Genomic DNA, 21,563 nt, shown 5'->3' on the forward strand with positions numbered 1-21,563 from the left:
CAGCACTATTTGTAATAGCAAGAACCTGGAAGCAACCTAGATGCCCCTCAATTAAAGAATGGAAAATGAAGATGTGGCACATCTACACAATGGAATACTACTCTGCAGAAAAAAATAATGGTATCTTGAAATTCGCAGGCAAGTGGATGGCACTTGAAGAAACCATCCTGAATGAGGTAACCCAGTCACAAAAAGAGAAACACAGTATGTACTCACTCATATATGGATTTTGGACCTAGATCAAAGGATCACCAGCCTATAATTCACACCACCAGAGGAAAAAGGATACAAGGTGTATTCTAAGAGATTCATATAAGGTCCCTCACCAGGAAGGGACAAGTCCCCCAGAGCACAGGGGATGTGGGGGGGGGGCAGTGAATGGAGAGAAGTAGGAGAAAACGAGGGGGAGGAAAGGAAAACACGTGCAACTAGGAAGATTGAGTCATTGAGTCCAGGTAGGAATAGAAGACAAGAGAGAGAGAGAGAGAAAGAGAGACAGAGAGAGACAGAGAGAACATAAAAGAGGGAGCCAATATTGGTTTGAAGAGAAAATTGAACCCAAAGAAAGGTCTAGAGACCTACAAGACTTCCACCAACTAACAATTTGAGCTTCCGTGGAAAGGCTATCATAAATGCCCTTCCCAGATAGTGAGATCAACAACTAACTTATCCATGGAGCCCATTATCTAATACCTGTTGGAAACAGAAGCAAACACCCATACATAAACACTGAGTCGAAGTAGAACCCAGATGCAGATGGAGAGGACAAGACCAAGCTGCAGAAACACATAGAAACAGCTGACCTGAACAAGGAGGAGCTAATGGGCACCAGACTGATAGCTGGGAAGCCAGCATGGGACTGACTCAGACCCCCCTGAATATGGGTCTCAGTTAGAAGGACTGAGCAGTCTAAGGGACCTCAGACAGTGGAACCAGGATGTATCCCTGGTGCACAAAAGGACCTTGTGAACACATCCCCCATGGAGGGATAACTGCCTTAATCTAGAGACAGGAGAGAAGTCCTAGTCCCTACTTCACATGACCTGTCAGATCAAATGACCCCAACTGGATGGCATTCCCCTACATATGGAATTGGATTGGGGGGATGGGAGGGGAGGGTGGTTAGAGTGCATGTGAGAGGGCAGAGAGGGTAAAAGGGAGGGAGGGAGGGAGAGGGAACTGGGATCTGCATCTAAAATAATAAATTAAATTTAAAAAAGTTAAAAAAAATGGGAGGGGACAGCAAAATGGCTAAGTGACTAAAGAAGCTTACCACCCAAGCCTCAGGACCTGAATTTGACCCCACCCATGTAGAGATGAGAGAAAAAACTCCACAAAGTTGTCCTCTGGTCTCCACATAAATGGTGGCCATGTGCAGCCACACATCCAGATCATGTACAAACACACACAATAATAAATAAATGTAAAAACTTTAATAAAACAAAAATAATTCTGCAGCTAGGCTATTTTCCATTTTATTTAATCTTATAAATGGAAAACTTAAAAGGCATTAAATAGCAAGCAAAATAATTATACTTTATTGACAATTCAGAAGATACAGTACGTTCAGACATTTTTCAAATTCTTTTACAAAGAAAAATAAATTACAATAAATGACACAAGTTCAATGCAACTTGACTTTCAATAAAGCTAACAAAATAACTTTTGAAAAACAAATCTCTACATCCTGGATTTTTCATGTCATGAATATACATTTTCCTATGTGATCATCATTCTGGTCCAATATTCTGTGGTAGAGAAGTTGAAATGGATTCAGATGTGAGTCCCTTTGGGGTAGCATGCATGGACACACACGGAAAGTAGCCAATACTAACAGGAAATATGAACAACTGTGTGATCTTGCCTTTCACTCGCTAGGCAAAAATTCTAGACCTAGCCATATTTCTTTTTATACGCTAGGTCAAGAGCAGTCAGATCCAGGAAGTCATGTGTGGTCAAGTAACTTCCTTAAGTAAGGGAAGATAACTGAGTCAAACCCATTTCTAATATTTTATAATTTCATACTATTGATGCTTTACATTTCAATAAATTATTTTATTTCTCAACAGTTAACATCTGCTGAACCACTCATATCATATAAACAACTATATTATCTCCATTGGCTTGTTCTGAATCTTTTCCATCTTGACTGAAGAAAAAGGAGTTGCAGTCAAGACCTACTGGATAATGCCAGTAACAAATGTGCTGGCACCTGTGGGAACTTCTGTTAGGAACGGCACCATACGACTCCAGCTGGCATTTCCAGGACTACGAATATACATCAAAGTGGCTTTGGTGACAAGTCAGAGCGAACACAACAGGGTAGCAGTGGACACTGCACACACCAGTCGGTTGGTTTATTTTAAGTGGCTCTATCTAACCTGAAAGCTTCCTAGCTACCTACCACTTCTTAACTGTGGAGGGAAAGATCCCGTGGTAAACGCCACGTGGGAACCGTCTTTTGACGAGTGGCCGCAGATGCTGATGAGCACTCTTTGGAGTGTCAGGGAACCCAGACAAACAGTGAACGGCTGAGAGTCTAGTCCATGGGAGGCGAACAATGGCTTTCCTCTCAGGGTGTCACAGTGGACCCGGAAAAGTTCCCACGGCCATGGGAAGTAACTGCTGGGTCATTTCAGCCACCGTATGATGCATCAAGAGAGCAAACATGCGTTCAACAGGTGTGTCTGCTTCCCCTTCCTCCGGCCCACAGACGACGTAATACCTGCTGCAGTCAAAATATCGTCTCCAACACTCTTTAGAAAATACAATTTTGTAAAACCAAATATTACAGAAAAAATGATCAAATGACAAATATATCTTCAGTCACCTTTATACAAGAGTGCATGGCCTTTCCACTTTGCATCTAAACAGCGTTTCGCACTAAAACTTAACTATTTCCTCTTCCGTCAGCCTACGTTCCTTTCTGTATTGTGACTTGGGCAGTCTTATATGCAGGAAATCCTGACTGATAAGATGCTCACAGTGTGTGCAGAACTTTTAAAAGTACTGCAGTGATCCACTGCACTCGGTGAATCCCACAGTAACAGGTGAAGATACAGACATAAAACAGCATGCAGAGGAGCGTGGACCCTGAGCATAGCCGCTAAGAGCCCCCTGCTGTGCAGAGGAGCTGTACGCCCCCCACCCCAGGACAGCCGGCAAGGGTCTCCCACTGCTCTTCATGAGTTTTAACTCACTGGACGCCAGTGCACATTTCTGAATATCTAATACATGTCCCATGTCAAATTCCTATGAAATTACTTTCCTCATAACCTCATCCACTTTCTCTGCACAAGAGTAAAGATGTGAAGCAACAATTTAACATAAAACATCATAAACAATTATTAGAAACATCTAACATAAACGTTTTCAAAGTTTTTGGTTCTTATGAATTCCTACCAAAATAAAGCTTCTGATATATTTATGAGCTCACACTTGAAGACGAAGTGATGATGTAAGCAAAGCTGAACCTGAATAAGTTAACATTTTCATAGAAAAACAGAGACTTCCACAGAGAGCTTGTGACATCTTAGAGACTAACACACTGGAGAGCCACGGGCTGCGCAGTCCACAAAGCAACCCAGGACTCATTGCTTTAAACTCCAGCATCCCTGTCTGCTTGGGTATTGTGTGTGGAGATGGTGAAGGAGGCTTTCTCGGGGTGATGCCTGAAGTGTCTCAGTATTTACTAGGCAGTTTCTTACTGTTTCAAGCTTCCTAAGCCTGCACATTAGGGTTCCTTTACTCTGCCCAGGCTAGGAAGTTCCAGAATCCTGTATTTTGCCATGTGCCTATGATTCTGGGAAGGAAAAAGGCAAGGGACCATGTGACTAGAATACTGCACAGCTAGTAAGCTGTCCCCTGCTGTATAAGGAGCCCTCACTGACCAGCAAACACCACAGCTTCTGCTATTTAAGGAAATATGAGCTTCTCTTCCTGTGTGAGGTCTATAAAGCCAGCAAGCAGGCTTCTTGGATTTTTCTGACACATACAGTCAAAGATCAGGCACACGCTCTCCAAAGATGAAATAGAATTAAATAAACCCATACTAAAATGAAGCAGTATGTAGCTTCTTCATTCTTCTTCAGTATGACATAAAACATAATGATAATTAAAAACATCTCTGCGTGGAGTCAAACGTCAGGTTCTGTAGGCTCTGGTAAATGCTCTTGGCGAAGTCACCGGACATTTCTGGGACTACATTCCCTCCAACCTAACTGTTACGTCTCATTTATGACAGCTTTATACGATGTAGAGTAATTTTGGAGGAGAGATTCAAATAGGAAAATGTCTCTGTCAGACTAACCTGCAGGCAAGCCTGCGGGGGCATTTTCCAGACTGAAGACCAGTTTGCAAGGGTTCTGCGCACTGCGGTCCCGGATGCTGTGCAGTGAGCAGCATCCTCCACAGCCTCTGCAGCAGCTCCTGCCCTAGCTTCCTGCCTTCACTGCCCTCATGACGCACTGTGATGTGAACTATGAAGGGAAATAACTCCAGAAGCTGCTCTTGGTCATGGTGCTGTATCGCAGCAACAGAGCCCTAACTAGGACAGCCGCTAAGGGAGCAGCAGTCCAGAAACTTCAATGGCCGTTCCGCCCACGACCAAAGTGGGTCAGAGCCTTGCTCGGTGGTTCCCAGTGGCCATAGAGCCTAACAGTGAGGTGGTTCTGGCTCTGAGAACTTTCTAGTGTTTACATGGTGGTCAGGGGGAATCGTCTATCCTGCAAGGGACTGTTTGAAGCATTACCCATGGAATGTAACTGCAAGCGATGCATTTTCATACGTGTACACAGGGGCTCACTTTGCTACTGTGGCTGCTACAGAAAGAGTCTGTTAACTATGTCCCTGTTGAATTCCTTAATCTTCCCAATAGCGTGGTAAGAGAGATTATTCTTATTCAAAGTGTTTCTTACAGGAACAAATAATAATAATAGGGTATGCTTATTGTTTAAGTTTTGAAATTTAGTTTTTTTCAATTTTCAAAGCTAATTTAAAATTTTTCACTAGATAAAAGCACGAATCTGCCATAGTTGACCACAGCCACAGAAGATGACAGTTCACAATCCAATCACAACATCCTGCCAGCACACACAAGAGTTTGGCACTGTGTTTAGGTGTACATCGATGCACTGTACTGGTTCTTAACTGCCGTTAGAACTGTGAGGACAGCAGAAGGTTCACAGCTCTTCCGCTACTTCAAACCAGATGCCAAGCACGTAGAATTCGCATTCAGAGAGAGACCCTGTGAGTCACCCACCACAGCTACTGTAGTTGGGTACAGAATTTCTTCCACAGTGACATACGTGCCCAGCAAGAAGCCGACGACTCCAGTGAAAGCTATGGAAATGTTTTTCAGGACCATCCATATGTTGTAGTGTTCCTTGGAGAACGTGAGGATTTCCACGATCGGGGGCAGGATGAGGGCCAGAGTGCTGCTGCTCACAGCCCCGACAAAGGAGATGACGATGTCCAGGCGAGGGATGAGAACTGCCCCAGCACCTGTTAGAAAAGACTCTGTTGACTTGTTTGCTCACACGCAGGAACTACACGCAGACCTTTTGGACACTGGATGTAACTATCAGAGGTCACGGCTTATGGGGAAAGTGACATCATTTACTCTGAGCTCAGGAGGAACAAACCAGAGAAACATTCCATACTCCCCAACAACATTTCTCACACAAATACCTACTGACTTTTTGCTGTGCGATCAGAGCTTCTGTTTCCCAGCACTGAGTTCCTCTGCTTGCCACACGGCAGAGTCTATGACTCACACACAGAGCGTGGTGCGCCATGAGTAAACGGGAGGCCACACTCGCTGAGGCCAGGAGTCAATGAAGGGCGTAAAAATCAGTGGACTGGGTCTCCAAGTCATGGAGATCGTAAGATCGAGGCCAGCCTGGGCTACATAGCAAGGCCCCGTCTCAAAACCCCAAGATCTGGGGATTAACTTGGGGTATAACGCATGTCTGGTGTGCGCAAGTCCCTGCGTTTGTGTCTAGGATCAAACTTAAAAACGGGATGAGATCTGAGTATGTGTTGTCTCTGAAGTGGAGAAACACGCAGGCCGCTTTAACCAAGTGAGCAGAGCTGACACTCTGGTGTGGCACCCGGAGCACTGCCCAGCTCACTCCTGTGGGAGTCCTGACTCCTGCTAATGGTTTAAACTAAGCCATGAGTGCATTTGGGAAGCTGAGGCAGGAAGAAGGAGGTTTTGTTTTGTTTTGTTTTTTCTTATTTTACATATCGATCCCAGTTCCCTCTTCCTCCCTCCCATCCCATCCACCCCCACCCTCCCCACTCCACAGGGAGGCTGAGGCCTGGAAGACTTAAGTTTGAAGCTGCCCTGATCTACACATATACAAACATAGCTCTGTTAAAAAAAACTTTTTTTTTTTGCAAAATATGTAACAAGCAGTTCTCATTTTAACACATACACGTCCGCTTTTACGACAGACATGTGCTGATACTTACAAGTGATGCTAACCAAGAAGGACCGTATCCCAAATTCACAGATGTGCTTCCACTTGGCGTGAAGTCTGGCAGTGACTCCAGGGATAATGATCTCTGCTGGAACATAGAACTGAATTGAATAGGTCACGAAAATGCCAAAGGAATACAGAATTTTCACTGACTGATACAACCTGTTGGGAAAAAAAAAGAAATTCAGCATTTAGTTTTTCTCAATGTGATTCTGATTTTCTTCTTTTTTATCGTTTAGAGGGTAAACAAGAAATATAGAACACAAGCCAGTCTAGAGACCTCCTAATCAAAGGTGTAAAAGCCAAGCAAGATAGATGTGTGTGGGGGGGTACAACTGTAAATCCAGCACTCGGGAAGCCACAAGACAGCGGTGAGTTTCCCAGACCCCACCAGTGGCTGCAGAAGAATCCCCAGACCCCACCAGTGGCTGCAGAAGAATCCCCAGACCCCACCAGTGGCTAAAGAATAATCCCCAGACCCCACCAGTGGCTGCAGAATAATCCCCAGGCCCCACCAGTGGCTGCAGAATAATTCTCAGACCCTACCAGTGGCTAAAGAATAATCCCCAGACCCCACCAGTGGCTAAAGAATAATCCCCAGACCCCACCAGTGGCTGCAGAATAATTCTCAGACCCTACCAGTGGCTAAAGATAATCCCCAGACCCCACCAGTGGCTAAAGAATAATCCCCAGACCCTACCAGTGGCTGCAGAATAATCCCCAGACCCCACCAGTAGCTGCAGAATAATTCTCAGACCCCACCAGTGGCTAAAGAATAATCCCCAGACCCTACCAGTGGCTAAAGAATAATCCCCAGGCCCCACCAGTGGCTACAGAATAATCCCCAGACCCCACCAGTGGCTGCAGAATAATTCTCAGACCCTACCAGTGGCTAAAGAATAATCCCCAGACCCTACCAGTGGCTAAAGAATAATCCCCAGACCCCACCAGTGTCTGCAGACTAGGAGCGCTGTCTCAAGAATGAAAATAACAGAAACTGGCCTGCACTAACTACATTTCTAGTCCTCATACGAACAACTCGCTGTCACCAGCCTGGTGAGGCTGAGCGTGCACTTGGGGACACAGTGCTCGGAAGACTGTGTTTAGGACCAAGGAAGAGCTCCATGAAGAGATCTAGGAAGCTTTCCAAAGCAATATTATTTTCAACTTTCTTTTTAAAACTTTAGTATTCTTATACTTCCTTTGAAATACTGAGTCACAGCCCCAGTGATCTACATGTAGAAGAAAAATGTCATACTGGGCCCTCAATCTGAGCTCGCCTTGTTTGACACTTTTGTTAGGCACCGGGCATAAGGAGTGACATCTGAATTATTTCAACCAGCTGAGTTCTCCAGGCTGCACCTGCTCCTGTGTGTTAAAATCACAGCGCTGAGGGAGCACATTTGCTGCTGATTGTTTGCGATACAAACGTAGCCCTTTGAGGCCAGGGCTTCAAAAGTGCTCATCAGTTTTCAGCTTCACATACATACACCTTTAGGAGTCTCTCGTTACTCATTTTATGTGATGCACAGAGTCACACACACTAACAGGACAGTGCAGCGACTCCTCCGTCTTGTATTGTTGCTGAGGCCACTTAGGTTTAATAGAATTTGGTCTCCTTGATGGAGAAGCCTGTGGAAAAATCACCCAGCTCTACTCGAGAAGCCAAGGTCCATCGCTTCTCAGCTTCTGCTAAACTGCCGGCTTACACAACCTCCCCTCAGCTACTGCTTATCCTAGCGGTCTGTTAAACCGCTAGCTCAGGTAAAAATCTCCTCCTCTGGATGCCTTCGGGTGTCTTTTTTGCCTTTAAAAGCCCTTTCTCTAAATGCTCAGAGCTACAATTGGGTCCCAAATATTGGAGTGTAGTCCCAGACAGCTACAATACAGACTTTAAATTGGCTACAAACTGTGTCTAAGTGGTCACCTCTGGGGACTCCTTGTAAACAGCAGGTCAGGTCACACAGACATGCACGATAGTCATTAGATTTCAACGTTGGTGATGGCCTCCTGCCAAACTGGGCATGCACTTCACCTTTTTCTCCTTTTTATTTAATTAATTTAGTATTTTATGTGTCAGCTACATGTCTGTCTATGTGCCATATGAGTATCTGGTGCGTTGCAAGGCCGGAAGAGGGCATCAGACGCCCTGGAACTGGAGTTAGGGACGGATGCGAGTTATGTGGGCACACAGAACTGAGCCTGGTCCTCCGGGTGAGCAGCGAGTCCTCTGAACAGCTGGATCACTTCTCCAGCCCGTCAGCACGCACTTCTCAGGAGATACCTCAGCAAATCCCTTTGTCTAGAGAAAGTGATGTTCATCGAGGTACTCACAAGTCAGATGGACAAAGAACCTACTCCTCTGAGCCAGGAATGATAAAATGAGTGTGTTGTACTTCAATACCTCAACATTTTATTTGTTAAGTTCTTTTTATATTTAAAATAATCAACAGAAATATCCAATTGCATGTCTTAAGAGACTACCTAGAAAGGAGGCTGTGCTGCAGTTTGGGGCCGCGACCACCTCCTGCGCTCTTTCTCCCTCCGAGGGAATGTCTCCTCTCCAAGAGTGGGATACACAGGGAGCACATCCTATCGTCCTAAAAGGACACACAGGAGGCTACTTTCCGCAAAGCCATTAATTAGGCTTAAGCTTATTTCGACATCTTAAGGCCTACAACCGTGAGAAGTATAAACAGCTCTACAGTCTGCAGCCAAGCAAGGGTTGCACAGGTTCTGCCACAGCGCATTCACCTCAGGGGAGAGTAGAGGAAATAGGGCGGAGTAGATTTGAAAATATGGCAAATAGCATAATTAGGAACAAGGAAAGTCCTCAGGGCTATAGACAATAAATCTTAACTAAAAAATTAGCCAAGGACATATTTAGGTAGAGCCTTAAAATTTAACTATAAATGGTTGTGGCTGAAAATATGCAAAACTTCCAAATAACTATTTTTTCACAGGTTGTAGGGAATTAAACAAGCATTCTCAGTTCATTATTCACTTAAAAGAGGAAGACTGCTTTTTCTTTCTAATTACTGCTGTTTCCGAAGTATGGCTGCTAATATACTTTAAAATGAAAACATTGTTTTCCATATTAATATAGTTATATTCCACCGACATAAAGCTGGAGTCACACAGGCTAACACGTGTTTAGTGTTAATGTCATTCCACGCGTAGTACTAGTATTTGGTGTTATAAGGCCCATTGTTCCAACTTTTCCTTCTCGTGTGCTTGCTGGAGAAATGAGCACTGCACAGACCGGGTTTTCAACCCGGGAAGAGTGATATAAGCCACAGAGTGTGCAAACACGTGTGTGAAAACCCATGTTTTCATTCTTGCCTATTCTGTCTCAAAAGCCATTTGTTTCTACAGATGGCATCTATACTTTCAGCAGCACTTAACGGTTTTTCTCAACGCTTCAACCTGTGCTCTCACTTGGGTTTTAAGTACCCACAGAGCCGTGTACTCTGCATTGCTCATAGGAGACATAGGGGCATTCTGCACTCACTTTCCAGAACATGCTAACTTTGAAAGGACAGCACCACCCTGCACCTCTCAGCCAGGGGCTATTAACTCTGATTACTCCCCAGGTCCACAACACACACACAGCAACGCAGAGGACAGGCTGCACCCAGCTGCCCTGTCCACTCGGACAGACTCTCTAAAGGAAATCACTCTCTACCCTGACCTGCTCTCCTGCTTTTCAAGATGTCTACTGGTCCTCGGGAAAAAATTTGGAGGCTTTTTTCCAACTGAAAATCAGATGACTTGCTTGCTTTCTTGAGGCTAACCTCTGACTTACGGTCGTAAGTTCCAATTTTCTCTGTCCTAAATGGAGAAGACACCAAGAAGGCATCGGGAATGAGCCAGGACCATAGGGGAGGAAAGGACTACTTCAAGGACAGGTCACACAGAACCCAGGCTTGAACTGTCCTCTGTGTCTTAGCTGGGAACAGGGGCATCTATCCGCCTGCGCGCTTGCTCTTTTCCCAGTAAGACTTAAAAACTTCTGTGAATAAAGATTGTTACTGTTTCTACCCATGTCTCATATTTGAAATTGCAAAAGCCCATCAAATATATTGTCAGTTCCACAAATAATGAAATCATGAAAAAGTTTAAATGCTCAAATCATAAACCTAAAAATGTATCTTCCCCATCAAATCTTGGTGAATATAAAAAACACTTAAACTATGACGAGTAAGTCGTCTCCACCTACCACACATCCTGGGGAAGATTCAGGGTAATGCTGCCCTTGATTTCATCACGGAAACACATGTAGCCCAAGGTGGCCAAGCTGACATACAGCACCGTGACAACTGCCATGCCGATGTTCAGCGCCTGGGGGAATCGCTTAGACTCCTTCATTTGGTTTTCCAGTGGGAGCACCTAAAAGGAGAGTGTAACTATTTTTACAGGAACGGGATACAGGAATTTCAGAATAACCTGGGTAATTAGATAGAAGAGTTGGCCCTTTGTAGTGTCCTGTGCAAAATCTTTTTTCCATTGCACACGTTAACAAAGTGCTATTTCCTTTGTAATGTGTAGACTATGTGTGCATGTGTATGTGGGGGGCGTGTTCTTATGTGTGCATGTGTATGTGCGGGGTGTGTTCTTATGTGTGCATGCTTGTGGGGGGTGTGTTCTTATGTGTGCATGCTTGTGGGGGGCGTGTTCTTATGTGTGCATGTGTATGTGTGGGGCGTGTTCTTATGTGTGCATGTGGGGGGGCGTGTTCTTATGTGTGCATGCTTGTGGGGGGCGTGTTCTTATGTGTGCATGTGTATGTGTGTGGTTGATGTCAGTGTCTTCCTCTTTCGCCTTCCACCTTAGTTTTTACCCTCTTAGGTTTGTTTAGAGAGTGCCTCACTATGTAGCTTTGGCTAGCCTGGAACTACACAGACCAGCCTGGCCTCGGGCTCACACAGGCCGGCCTCTGCCCATGTGTGAGCAGCAGGGGTCTACCTGTCTTCATCTCCCAGCACTGGGATTACGGGGGCACTCAGCTTTGGGTGTGGGTGATGGGCTCATCCTTAAGTAGCAGGCGCTAACCAACACACCCACCTCCTCAGCCCCTGTGCTCTGTAGATGTTTATATCACATTACTTTTTAACTCCTAAACAGATTTGAACACCAGTCCTCAGGAGGCAACCTGCTGGTTATTTTTATACACCTTTTCTGGTTAGGATAATTTTAGGTTTGTTTTTAAATGCAGAGGAAAACACAGGCAGCTCCCATGTCACCTCTGAACCAGCTGGCTGAACCCCGAATTCCATTTCAATTTCTCCCGCGCTTCCACGAGTGGCCTTCTGCAGCAGGAGCCCATCCAGGAAGCCAGAGCTTCCTCCGTCTCCTGTGGCCTCGCTGGCTTCTCGGTCTTTCTTTGCTCACTCTCCCGACTTGCTAAACGCCTTTGTACAGCATCCCTCTAATTTGGATTTGTCCTAATGCCTTCCTTGTGAGAAAGCCACCACACCCCAGTGTGCCTCGGTCTAGTCGCAGGGGCAAAGCCACCTTCCCACCCACCCACCTCATCACGCTCCGCCCATTCTCCAAGAACTCAGTGGGAACTGCCTCACAGTCATTACTGCAATTATTTTTGTCACTATGGGCCTCTGGAGAGCTGCTGTGCACACTGAGCGTGGCAGAATGTTGGGTTGGAGCTCAGTGTGCAGTCATGTGTCCAGGCATGTGTGCATCCAGGCAGTGTCCAGGCATGTGTGCGTCCGTGGTGCAGACTGCCTCACTCTCCCCCTGAGCAGTCACTTCATCTCTGGCCTATATTGCATGGTTCCAGTCACCACCACACATTTTTCTCTACAGAACACTGCTCTTGGAGCATGGCATTCAGAATGAAGATCTCTGTGCTGAGTGTGCTATGTGAGGAGTGTTGCTTCTGACCCCTCAGGAGACAAAGGGAGTTAAAGCTCACATGCGTGTGAACACGCACGCACACCCCTGTAACTGATCTACAGCGTGTGGCGGCGGGAGCAGGAAGGGGATTACAAAAAGACAGAGATCTTGGGAAGGGAGGAGAGATAGGAACGGAACGTGTGACGCCAAGGGACTGTGTGGATAAGGAAGACAAAAGAGGGGTGGAGAGTCCAGTCCGGGCAAATAAGGACAAAGCACATCTTACGTGTGTGCAGAAATGCCGCAGGAAACTGATCTTGTCAGAGAATCGACGCTTAACTAAATATCAAGTGATTAAGATCCTAAACTAATGAAGACAGACACTGAAAGCCACATCTTACAGTAAGAGGAGCTGTGAGAACTTCTAAGACTATAAAAGTTCAGACAGCAGACAGCCAAGGGGGTGGGTGGGAGGAGACATCCATTTGCATTCACCGGGAGAGACATCTAAAGTGCCTTTGTTCTGATATCAAACCATCAGACCTGGAAGGCAGTAGACATTGATATTCTAATTTCCCTAAATCTACAACTTCTGGGCCACAAATACTGACGGGTTCTGAGCAGAAATACTTAAGAGGCCTCGGGATGCATCTCATGGCATTGACATCTCATTAATGTTATGCCTCAAAACAAGCATGATGTACTCAACCTAAGGGGGAAATTATCTTTGATTTTCACATGACAATAACTTTATAATCACTTCCATAGCCTTCAAATATTCTAGTCTATACATAGCACGTGATGTTTGGGCTGGTAGGTTGGCATGCGAGCCTGATGGCCTGATTCTAGTCACCCAAACCCAGAAAAGGCTGGATATGCTGGCTCACTCCTGTGGTAGAAGCTCTCGGGACTCCTACCCTGGAGAACCTCAGAGCAGCAGAAACAGGAGAGATCTTACCCCCATAACATAAAAGGAGAGAACCAACTCCTGAACGTTGTGCTCTGCGCTCCTGGCCCACACCAATTCCTGCACCTTTTTTTAAATGTGTGATGGGGGGGGCACTAGAGAGAGCTGGGTGGTTAGGAGCACCTGGCTGCATTTCCAGAGGCCCTAGTTTTGATCCCCGGAACCCATGTAGTGGTTCACAACCATGTACAACTCCAGTTCCAAGGCCTCAGCACCCTCTTCTGACCTTTATAGGAGCCAGACATGCTCCTGGTGCAGACATGCTTACAGGCAAACTCAAATGGAGAGCGAGTCTCATTCAGTGGACCTATGGCTCCCACCCCATCTCTCCTCTCACGGTCCAGTTTAGTCAGCCAGGTGTGCTCAGCCTGGGCTCTTCCCTTTCCCTGGTTTCTCCCTTACATCTACAATAAAAATCTCCATACGTTAGGGCTATCCATGCCCCCCCTCAAAAAAACAAAAAAAATGTATTTTTTATAGAGTTTGGCTACAAAAATTCTTGTGTTAAAGAGTCTAGAAAACAAGAAATGGATAATTCTTACCACTCCTATGCCTTCAAAAGCAAACACAGCAGTACCAAAAAACAGTGGGTATTTCTTCCAACCAGCCACAATTGGAAGGTTGTGGGGATCTGGCATATTCTGCAGAAAAGAGAAAAAAAAAAAAAAAAAAAAAAGGAAAAAGAAGGCAAGTTACAGCTTTATCCTATGCAGACTATTTATAATTAAAGAGTAAAATCACAGAGCACGTGGGATTATGAAATTCAGCAAACATTTCCCACACCCCGGGTTAGGGGAGGCTCGCATCCACAGGCTCCCCGGTGCCTGTGTCCACCGGCCAGGCCCAGGCACATGGGATCCATCTCCTGCCATACTCAGAGAGTCGTGGACTTGTGCCATGGCAGTGGACAGCATGTGGTGGCAAGCAAAATACTTAAACAATTACATACACAGCCACCCTTGTGACTGGCTCAAGCTCAAAGGCATAAACACAGTAACTCAATGAGTTGAGTCATGGGAGGCTCTGTAGTAGGAGCACAGTCCTAAATCTCACAAGAGCTCTAACAGGAAAGTGAGATGTTCGGGAGCATTGACTGAAACCCACGGGCATCCTCATGAGCATTCAAACCAGATACAACCTCTTAGCATCTATGTCCTGCATTAGCATTATCCCTGAGGGGAAACCAGCATTGGCGGTCTGTCTGTCTGTGTGCCCTGTGTGTCACCTCCAAAGGAAGCTTTCCACACATGGGAACACAGGAAGGTTACTCGAAAGCACACTTACCCTGACAACGTACTGGTAAATTATCACGAGACTGGCAGCCATGGAAATGTTGGCAAGGAACGAAAGTATGAAGAGATTCTTCAGCTCACGAATGAAGACCAAGAGGATTATGAAGGGGAGAAAGCAGAGCATGTAGACCCTGAGGTCCACACTCCTCTCGCACGCATGAGATGGGTCGGTGCTGTTGGAAACAAACCCTGTGCTCCCCAGCAGTCCTTCATGAACCTGCAGTCCAGTGACGGGGGAGGAAGAAGGAGATGGCCATCAGCCTACAGCCGTAAGAGACAAACGGAGTATGACTCACACCCTCTAGGACCAAGCCCCTTGACAGCGGTGACCAGTGGGGTCATCCCACGGTGTCCTGTCTGTGACAGTGGGGGCATCTGACCAGTGAGTTTATCCAGCAGTGTCGAACAGTAAGGGTTAGCCAGTGTGCAGCGATGTGCACTGTCTACAGAGAGTGACAATTTCCAACCTCACACTTCTGTGGCTGCTGCCCCTGCTGCGTGTATTTCTCTCGTTTCCCTTCATGCCTCTGAAAGACCTTCATCATTCTGGCTCTAAAGGACAACTTCTCTTTCCAACCAGCCAGGGAGCCACCTGTTCCTATCTCATGCCTTAAATTTTCATTAAATGCTGGTGCAGACAATGCTTCGTAAGAGAAAGTCATTAAAAGAGCCTTTAGATGTTTCCTCCCTGTGCTGCTCACACACACACACACACACACACACACACACACACACACACACGGGGAAAAAAATCCCACCCACGATAAAATTCATTACCAAAGGTGGCTAACCAGGTAAGACAGTACATAAGCAGAAACCCTAACCCTACTCAGAAAATGAGACACCAAGATCCTGAGTTCAAGACCATACTCAACTAACAACAATAGCATCTATGACCAAGGGCTCCATTTCAGGAAAATGCCGAGTAAGCTTGGGGATGTGGATCGTGTTCTCAGGACTTCACAGCAGTTACTCCAGGGTAACTGTAAACGCTAATGCTGCATTACAGTGTATAAACATAAAACCACACAGGGCTGTTGGGAGAACTAGAAGAGGACATCTGTGTTCCCAGCCAGCACGTGGGAGGGGAAAGCAGGAGGGTCAGAGGTTCAAGCACAGCCTGAGCTAAACAGAAAGTTCAACATGAGCCTGAATGAGACGAGACCATCTCAAAAAGCAAGTAAAAATGGTGGGGATGATCCCGGACAGACTCCGCTGCCGTCACAGAGCATGTGAATGACTGCAAGGTGGCATGCCAAGTTTTCAGAACCTCTGTAAAGGACAGCAGCAATACTGGAGCTTAGCAACCAGCGCTCGCCTTTGTACCTGATGCTTTCAACTGCTGTGCGCCACCTATCTCCTTTAAAAACCGCCAACAACATGAAGAGTGTGACCACGGACCTGTGTGCATATTTCTGAGATCTTGGTTACTGAACAGAGAGTAACCAAGAAACAGCAAGCCAAGCCACATTCTGGTCCAAAAAAAAAAAAAAAAAAACCAAGTAGCATGGCTGACATAAAATCAGGCATAATAATTCCAACGGCAATAACGTGAGAAATCCAACTTGTAAAAGAGACAACTAAAAATGACCGTGAGTCACTCAGACAGCTCAAAGAAATAGGTCATTAATGTGGCCATTTTTCAGATGAGAGAGCTGAAGTTTAATCACCTTTTTCAAAGTCATGTAGCTTAGTCAATACGTGAACTATAGACATCTGGATCCAGAATCTGAAACTGGGGGGGCGGGGGAGGGCTTTTAAAAGAAGGGGTTGCCCAGGCTGGCCACAAACTTACTGTGACCCACAGGCAAGTCCCATTCTCACCAATCTTAAAGGCTGAGATTCTGAGCATGTACTGCTACAGCTGGCTCAGAGCCTGAATTATTCCTATCACCCTTCTTCTCCCTTTATTGTATAGTGCCAGGAATAGAACCCAGAGACTTGTACACGCTGCACAAGCGGCCTACCACTGAGCTACACCCCCTGGCCAAGCTTGAAACCTTAACCTCTATTCTGTTCCATCAACTACAAAGTAGGTACGCAAGGTTGTGACTGATGCTGTCATAACATTTGTCAAATTAGGACCGGAAAGTTCTCTATGTAACACCAAGCACTTAGTTTGGAATCTGGCACAAAAAAAAAAAAAAAAAATGTTAACATTTGTCCTTGTAAATATCGAGTCTGTGGTAAGACGAGGGTTTTGAATGCCAGCATGATTGATTTTCATTGTTACAAAGTAACCAAAGCACCAAAAAAAAAAAAAAAAAAAAAAAAAACAAAAGGACCCTGAGTGAAACACATCTGTATTGTCAACAACACATCTGTATCTTCAACCATGGCCTCCACGGAAGATGCACCAGGCAATGAACAAGGCATGGGAAGGAAAGACCTCACTGACTGCAGAAGCATACTCACTTGTTTCACATTTTCGGCTAAGAAGACGATATAGACGCTGCAGAATCCCAGCTGTGTTATCACCAGAAAGAAGTCTACCACGCTCCTGAAACAGTCCGGCAAACAAGTGTCACACGGAGCCCTCAGCACTCTTCACTTAACTGTTTTAAAGCACTTCATGACGGCATTCATTCCCTTACTGCCTCAGACAATGGCCACGTCAATATTTGTTTCCCATGAAGGCAGTGTCAGTCAGAAAGGCACTAGACCACGATAGTAAAGAGCACGCTGCGCTCAGTTAAAAGACAAAGACGCTTTACATCGCTTCCTACTTCTGCAATTTTGCTATGTAACAACAGCGGCTTGTGAAACCATCTCACAGTGGAGAGCCTTTAACCCGGGTGACCGGGGGCCGTCATTCAAGACTCAGCACTGGAGAAGAACTCATGTTCTAGACTACACCCTTCCCCGCTACTCCTCAAGATCTCCTCACGCCAAGCCAGTGTATTTCCTCGCTGCCAGCTTCACAAGGGAAGGGCACATGCTACTTCCTGGTTCAATAAAAATGCGGAATGCAAGGGGACTGGGAGCATGGGTCTAGAGACATCTTTGGTAGATTTTCTCTGTTACTTCACAATGAGATGCTCTAGAAACTTCCAAAACACAAAACAGTTACGTAGAAGGAGGGAGCAACTATTGCCAGATATCTATGTAACACCATTTGGGTATGGCGGGTCCTACGTACAACATCCTGCGTTCTGGACTTGGAGCAAGGAGGGAGCACACAGTCAGACGGACTGATTGATGACTCCTGTCAACCGCCATCACGATCATAGAACAGCAAAGAGACAGAGACTAGAACCAGAGTCTGTCCAACTGTGACACCCACTTACCATGTTTCCCCGTTATGTCTTGTTCAGTGAAAGTAGTTAAAAAACATTAGAAGCAAGGCCAGTGCTTACCGTCCCCACGCTGCCTGCCGCTGAAGGCAACTCCACGGGCTGGCCTCCATGGCAAAACTCACAGTGTCACTGTACCCCAACGTTGACTTCTTAAACCTACAATTTATAGGCACACACACAGAGGAAAGTATTAAATTGGTCTATAACACCATTCCATGAAAATAGCATCAAATAAAGAGAGAGATTTGTGAACTCAGGATACACACCAGCAGCTTTGTTTTCAAAGTGCAAATAAATATCTATGTATCCATGAGCACGAATCAAGAAATTTCAAAGTATTGCCTGCCCCGTTGCAGGCATACAAAGTTTAACTGCCGCTGCAGTTTTTTTCTGTCAAATGCAGACACTTTGTATTGATGCTCCATTGACTTAAATATTTCAAGCACCCAGAACAGCAGCTGGAGATCATCCCACCCTGTGACAGCGCTTGGAACAGCGAGCAGGCGCTGCACTACAGTTAGTTCCCTGCGAGCCGTCCCATTTAATGCTCCCAGCACCTCCACGAAGGCAGCCACTTCTCCATCTCTATTCTACTTTCTCCTCTAGAGTATGCGTCATTATTGCAACAACAAGCATGATATAAACAGTTTCGAGACCATTTAATGAAAAGAGCTGGGAGCCAACCATTGGTTTGCTATAACATGAAGCATTTTAAAGGCGGGTTTATCATCCAGGAGAGCATTTCATGCTACAGAACTAAAAGGGGGTTTTACTTTTCTGCGTCCATCAGCGCACTTACCAGCAACCTTCACTGGAAACGCGGCGCTCTGCCCCAAACCCAATCACCAATGAACGGAGCACCTGGGGCTGTCACTCCAGTGCTCAGCTGCTGGCTTCCTGTCCTTTAAATGAAAGCACCCACCCCACCTCCCCAGTGGAACACCTTCTGAATGTCTGCAATCACAGGCCAGCGAGACCACTCAGCAGCTAACATAACTGCCACAGAAGCCTGACAACCTGAGTGCGACCTGAGCAGCCCCACAGAGCGGAGGGAAGCACTGAGCAGCCCCACAGAGCGGAGGGAAGCACTGAGCAGCCCCACAGAGCGGAGGGAAGCACTGAGCAGCCCCACAGAGCAGAGGGAAGCACTGAGCAGCCCCACAGAGCGGAGGGAAGCACTGAGCAGCCCCACAGACTCTCATGTGTACTGTGGCACACATGTGCCCACAGACATACGTCATGTACACACAGGCAATATTCAACATTAAAAAGAAAGCACAGGCATCACTCCACACCCACGAGTTCCTCGTGAATGGGTCAGCCAACTGCACATGGAAAATTCATGAAAACACATATCTGTGTTGATTACATACACTGTTTTTCTTGCCACTATTTGGTGTACAGTATAGAATAATAATGTGCACAGCATTTATACTGAATTGAAGATGATTATAGCACCTGGGAGGTTGTACAGAGGTTGCATCATTTTATGTGAGGGACTTGAGCACGTGTAGGTATCCATGGAGACCCTGGAGCCAGTCCTCTGAGAACGCTAGGGATGACTGAACAAATCCTGACCACACTGACTACAAGAAACGCTAGCCTGTCCCATGGTCGTTATCTTAAGAGCGTCAGACGCTGGAAGGAAACACAACCTCTAGATGCAAGGCACAATAGATACATGAAACAATGATGCGCTAAGCAAGTATGAAACTTTACAATGAATCAAATAGACTTAATGAGTCCACATTTACCTCTGACATAGAAAGTGACTGCAACGTACCAATATGTGCATACAGTGGACGGAAATAATCCCTATAAACACAAGGCTGATTGGTCCAAGCTGTGGAGAAGAAAACAAGGGAGATTTAAATAATCATTTTAAAAAGTGAGTGAGCTTATAAGCAGTAAATCAACGAACAATTCAGTGAAAAAAAAAAATGTTGAACCCACGGATTAAATTATCACAGGCATGAAGAAAATTAATAATTTTGACACAGAAATTACTTCAGGTGCTATTTTGACAATGATGCTATCTTGCCGACTTGGCGACCTGTGGTACAGACACTCAGCACTGAATATAGAATACAATGTCTCACCCAGCACAGGAGGACAAATCTATGGCATCAGTGTAGTGCATACTTAAATACCCTTGTCTAGACAAGAAAGATCTTTCCCCTACACATTGCTCTTAGAGAACCCCGCAAGCATGCCAGGGACAGTCATTAGGAAATAACAGTTCTTAAAAGCAGTTCATGAAAAGTTTCAACTGTGTACTCGCCAGACTCACAGTGATGTCTGGATTAGGGTGGGTTGCAGAACCAGGCAAAGCTGACCTGAGCAGTAAAAAATCCAGTTACTTTACACACAGGATTGTTAAACCCAGAAAAAGTAAACAGCTACAACCTTCGTGGAACCAATTTAAAAAGATTTATGTCTAATTTACTTCAACCATGAACCTGCCTCAACAAGGTTCTCAAATGCAGCAATTATAGTAACTGTCTAACACAGTTTTGATACCTGTGTTTAAATGATGCCGTCACGCATTTCAACTATTTTTCTTAGATATGAATACTGCAAACATACTTATTCTGACTCTAAGATACTAAAGAAGTCATACCATAAAAATAATGCATTCCCTTAATACATTAGTTGCTGTGGGTACATGCTTAAGCGCCTGACAAGCCCCAAAAATGAGACACGCCCATGTTCAGAAATCAAGAACTGGGTTAGGTGTCAGAGTTTGTTGTTGTTAAGTATTAAATATAAGAGATCACGCAGAAAATGAAAGCAGTGACTCTCACTCTGGGTTAGGTGCCGTGATTACAGTTCACACACACAGTGGCCACCCCTACATGTCACCTGCCCAGGTTACACTGGATGAGACGGCCATTTGTACTGACAACTATCTGGAGTGGACAGCCTTACCACAATGCCAGCGTTCTTTATTGCCAAGGGAAGCCCTAAAAGGCCAGTTCCGATGTTCCCCTTCAGAAGATGCATCAGGGTCTGCACGAATCTGGAAAGCGAAAACGGTAAGGTCTGAGCATTCAACCTAGGGACCGAGGCAACAGCAAATAAAGGTTCTCATCCCACCATCAGGCAAGAAGTCACCGGGGATCAAATGCCATCTCTACTCAACAAATACAAGTCCAGAGAACTGTTGTAGAACTTAAAGGAAATGTTTAGTCAGTGTTGGGCATATAGAACAGTAATTTAAAACTGGTTTTCTCATAAGATACTTTGCTGCTATGGTGTCAAGAACATTGAGAATCTCGCTGGTAAAACAGAAGGATTTGTTGGCACTGTCTAGATAATTATGTTCTAAATATCTGATCCATGATTGTCACCCTAAAGGGAAATTATAAAAGAAAAATTATTTACACAAGTTTTAACACTATCCTCAGGTAAAATAACAACTTCTATTATCATGAGCTCCCTCATGAGCTTCCATGGCTTAGAAGTTTCTAGGAGGTGACTTGACCAAGAAGAAACACACTGAAATCAAGAGCACAAACTTCAAACTCATGAAACAAAAATAACCGCCCAGACTTATTCAGTTTTTTTAGTATATACCTGATCAAATTTCAAGTGACTGTTCTTACTCATTAAATTACTATTAAAGCAAGAATTCAATGATGAGAAGACACCAAAACAGGTTTTTATAACACAT

General features: G+C 45.3%; 1 protein-coding gene across 1 annotated transcript in view; it reads right to left on the minus strand.

Annotated features, from left to right (window-relative positions):
- Positions 1–1,515: 1,515 nt before the first annotated feature.
- Slc36a4 (solute carrier family 36 member 4) overlaps positions 1,516–21,563 on the minus strand; it is a 32,440-nt gene continuing 12,392 nt past the window's right edge. The window contains exons 3-11 of the mRNA XM_051198754.1: positions 20,819–20,909; positions 19,645–19,733; positions 17,951–18,046; positions 17,010–17,094; positions 14,587–14,811; positions 13,845–13,943; positions 10,702–10,871; positions 6,475–6,644; positions 1,516–5,502 (exon numbers count right to left, since the gene is read on the minus strand). Coding sequence (XP_051054711.1) covers positions 5,195–5,502; positions 6,475–6,644; positions 10,702–10,871; positions 13,845–13,943; positions 14,587–14,811; positions 17,010–17,094; positions 17,951–18,046; positions 19,645–19,733; positions 20,819–20,909 — 1,333 coding nt within the window. The 3' untranslated portion in view covers positions 1,516–5,194. The remainder of the gene's footprint in view (positions 5,503–6,474; positions 6,645–10,701; positions 10,872–13,844; positions 13,944–14,586; positions 14,812–17,009; positions 17,095–17,950; positions 18,047–19,644; positions 19,734–20,818; positions 20,910–21,563) is intronic.

The sequence above is a fragment of the Phodopus roborovskii genome, unplaced genomic scaffold (assembly GCF_943737965.1).
Source record: "Phodopus roborovskii unplaced genomic scaffold, PHOROB, whole genome shotgun sequence".
Lineage (NCBI taxonomy): Eukaryota > Metazoa > Chordata > Mammalia > Rodentia > Cricetidae > Phodopus > Phodopus roborovskii.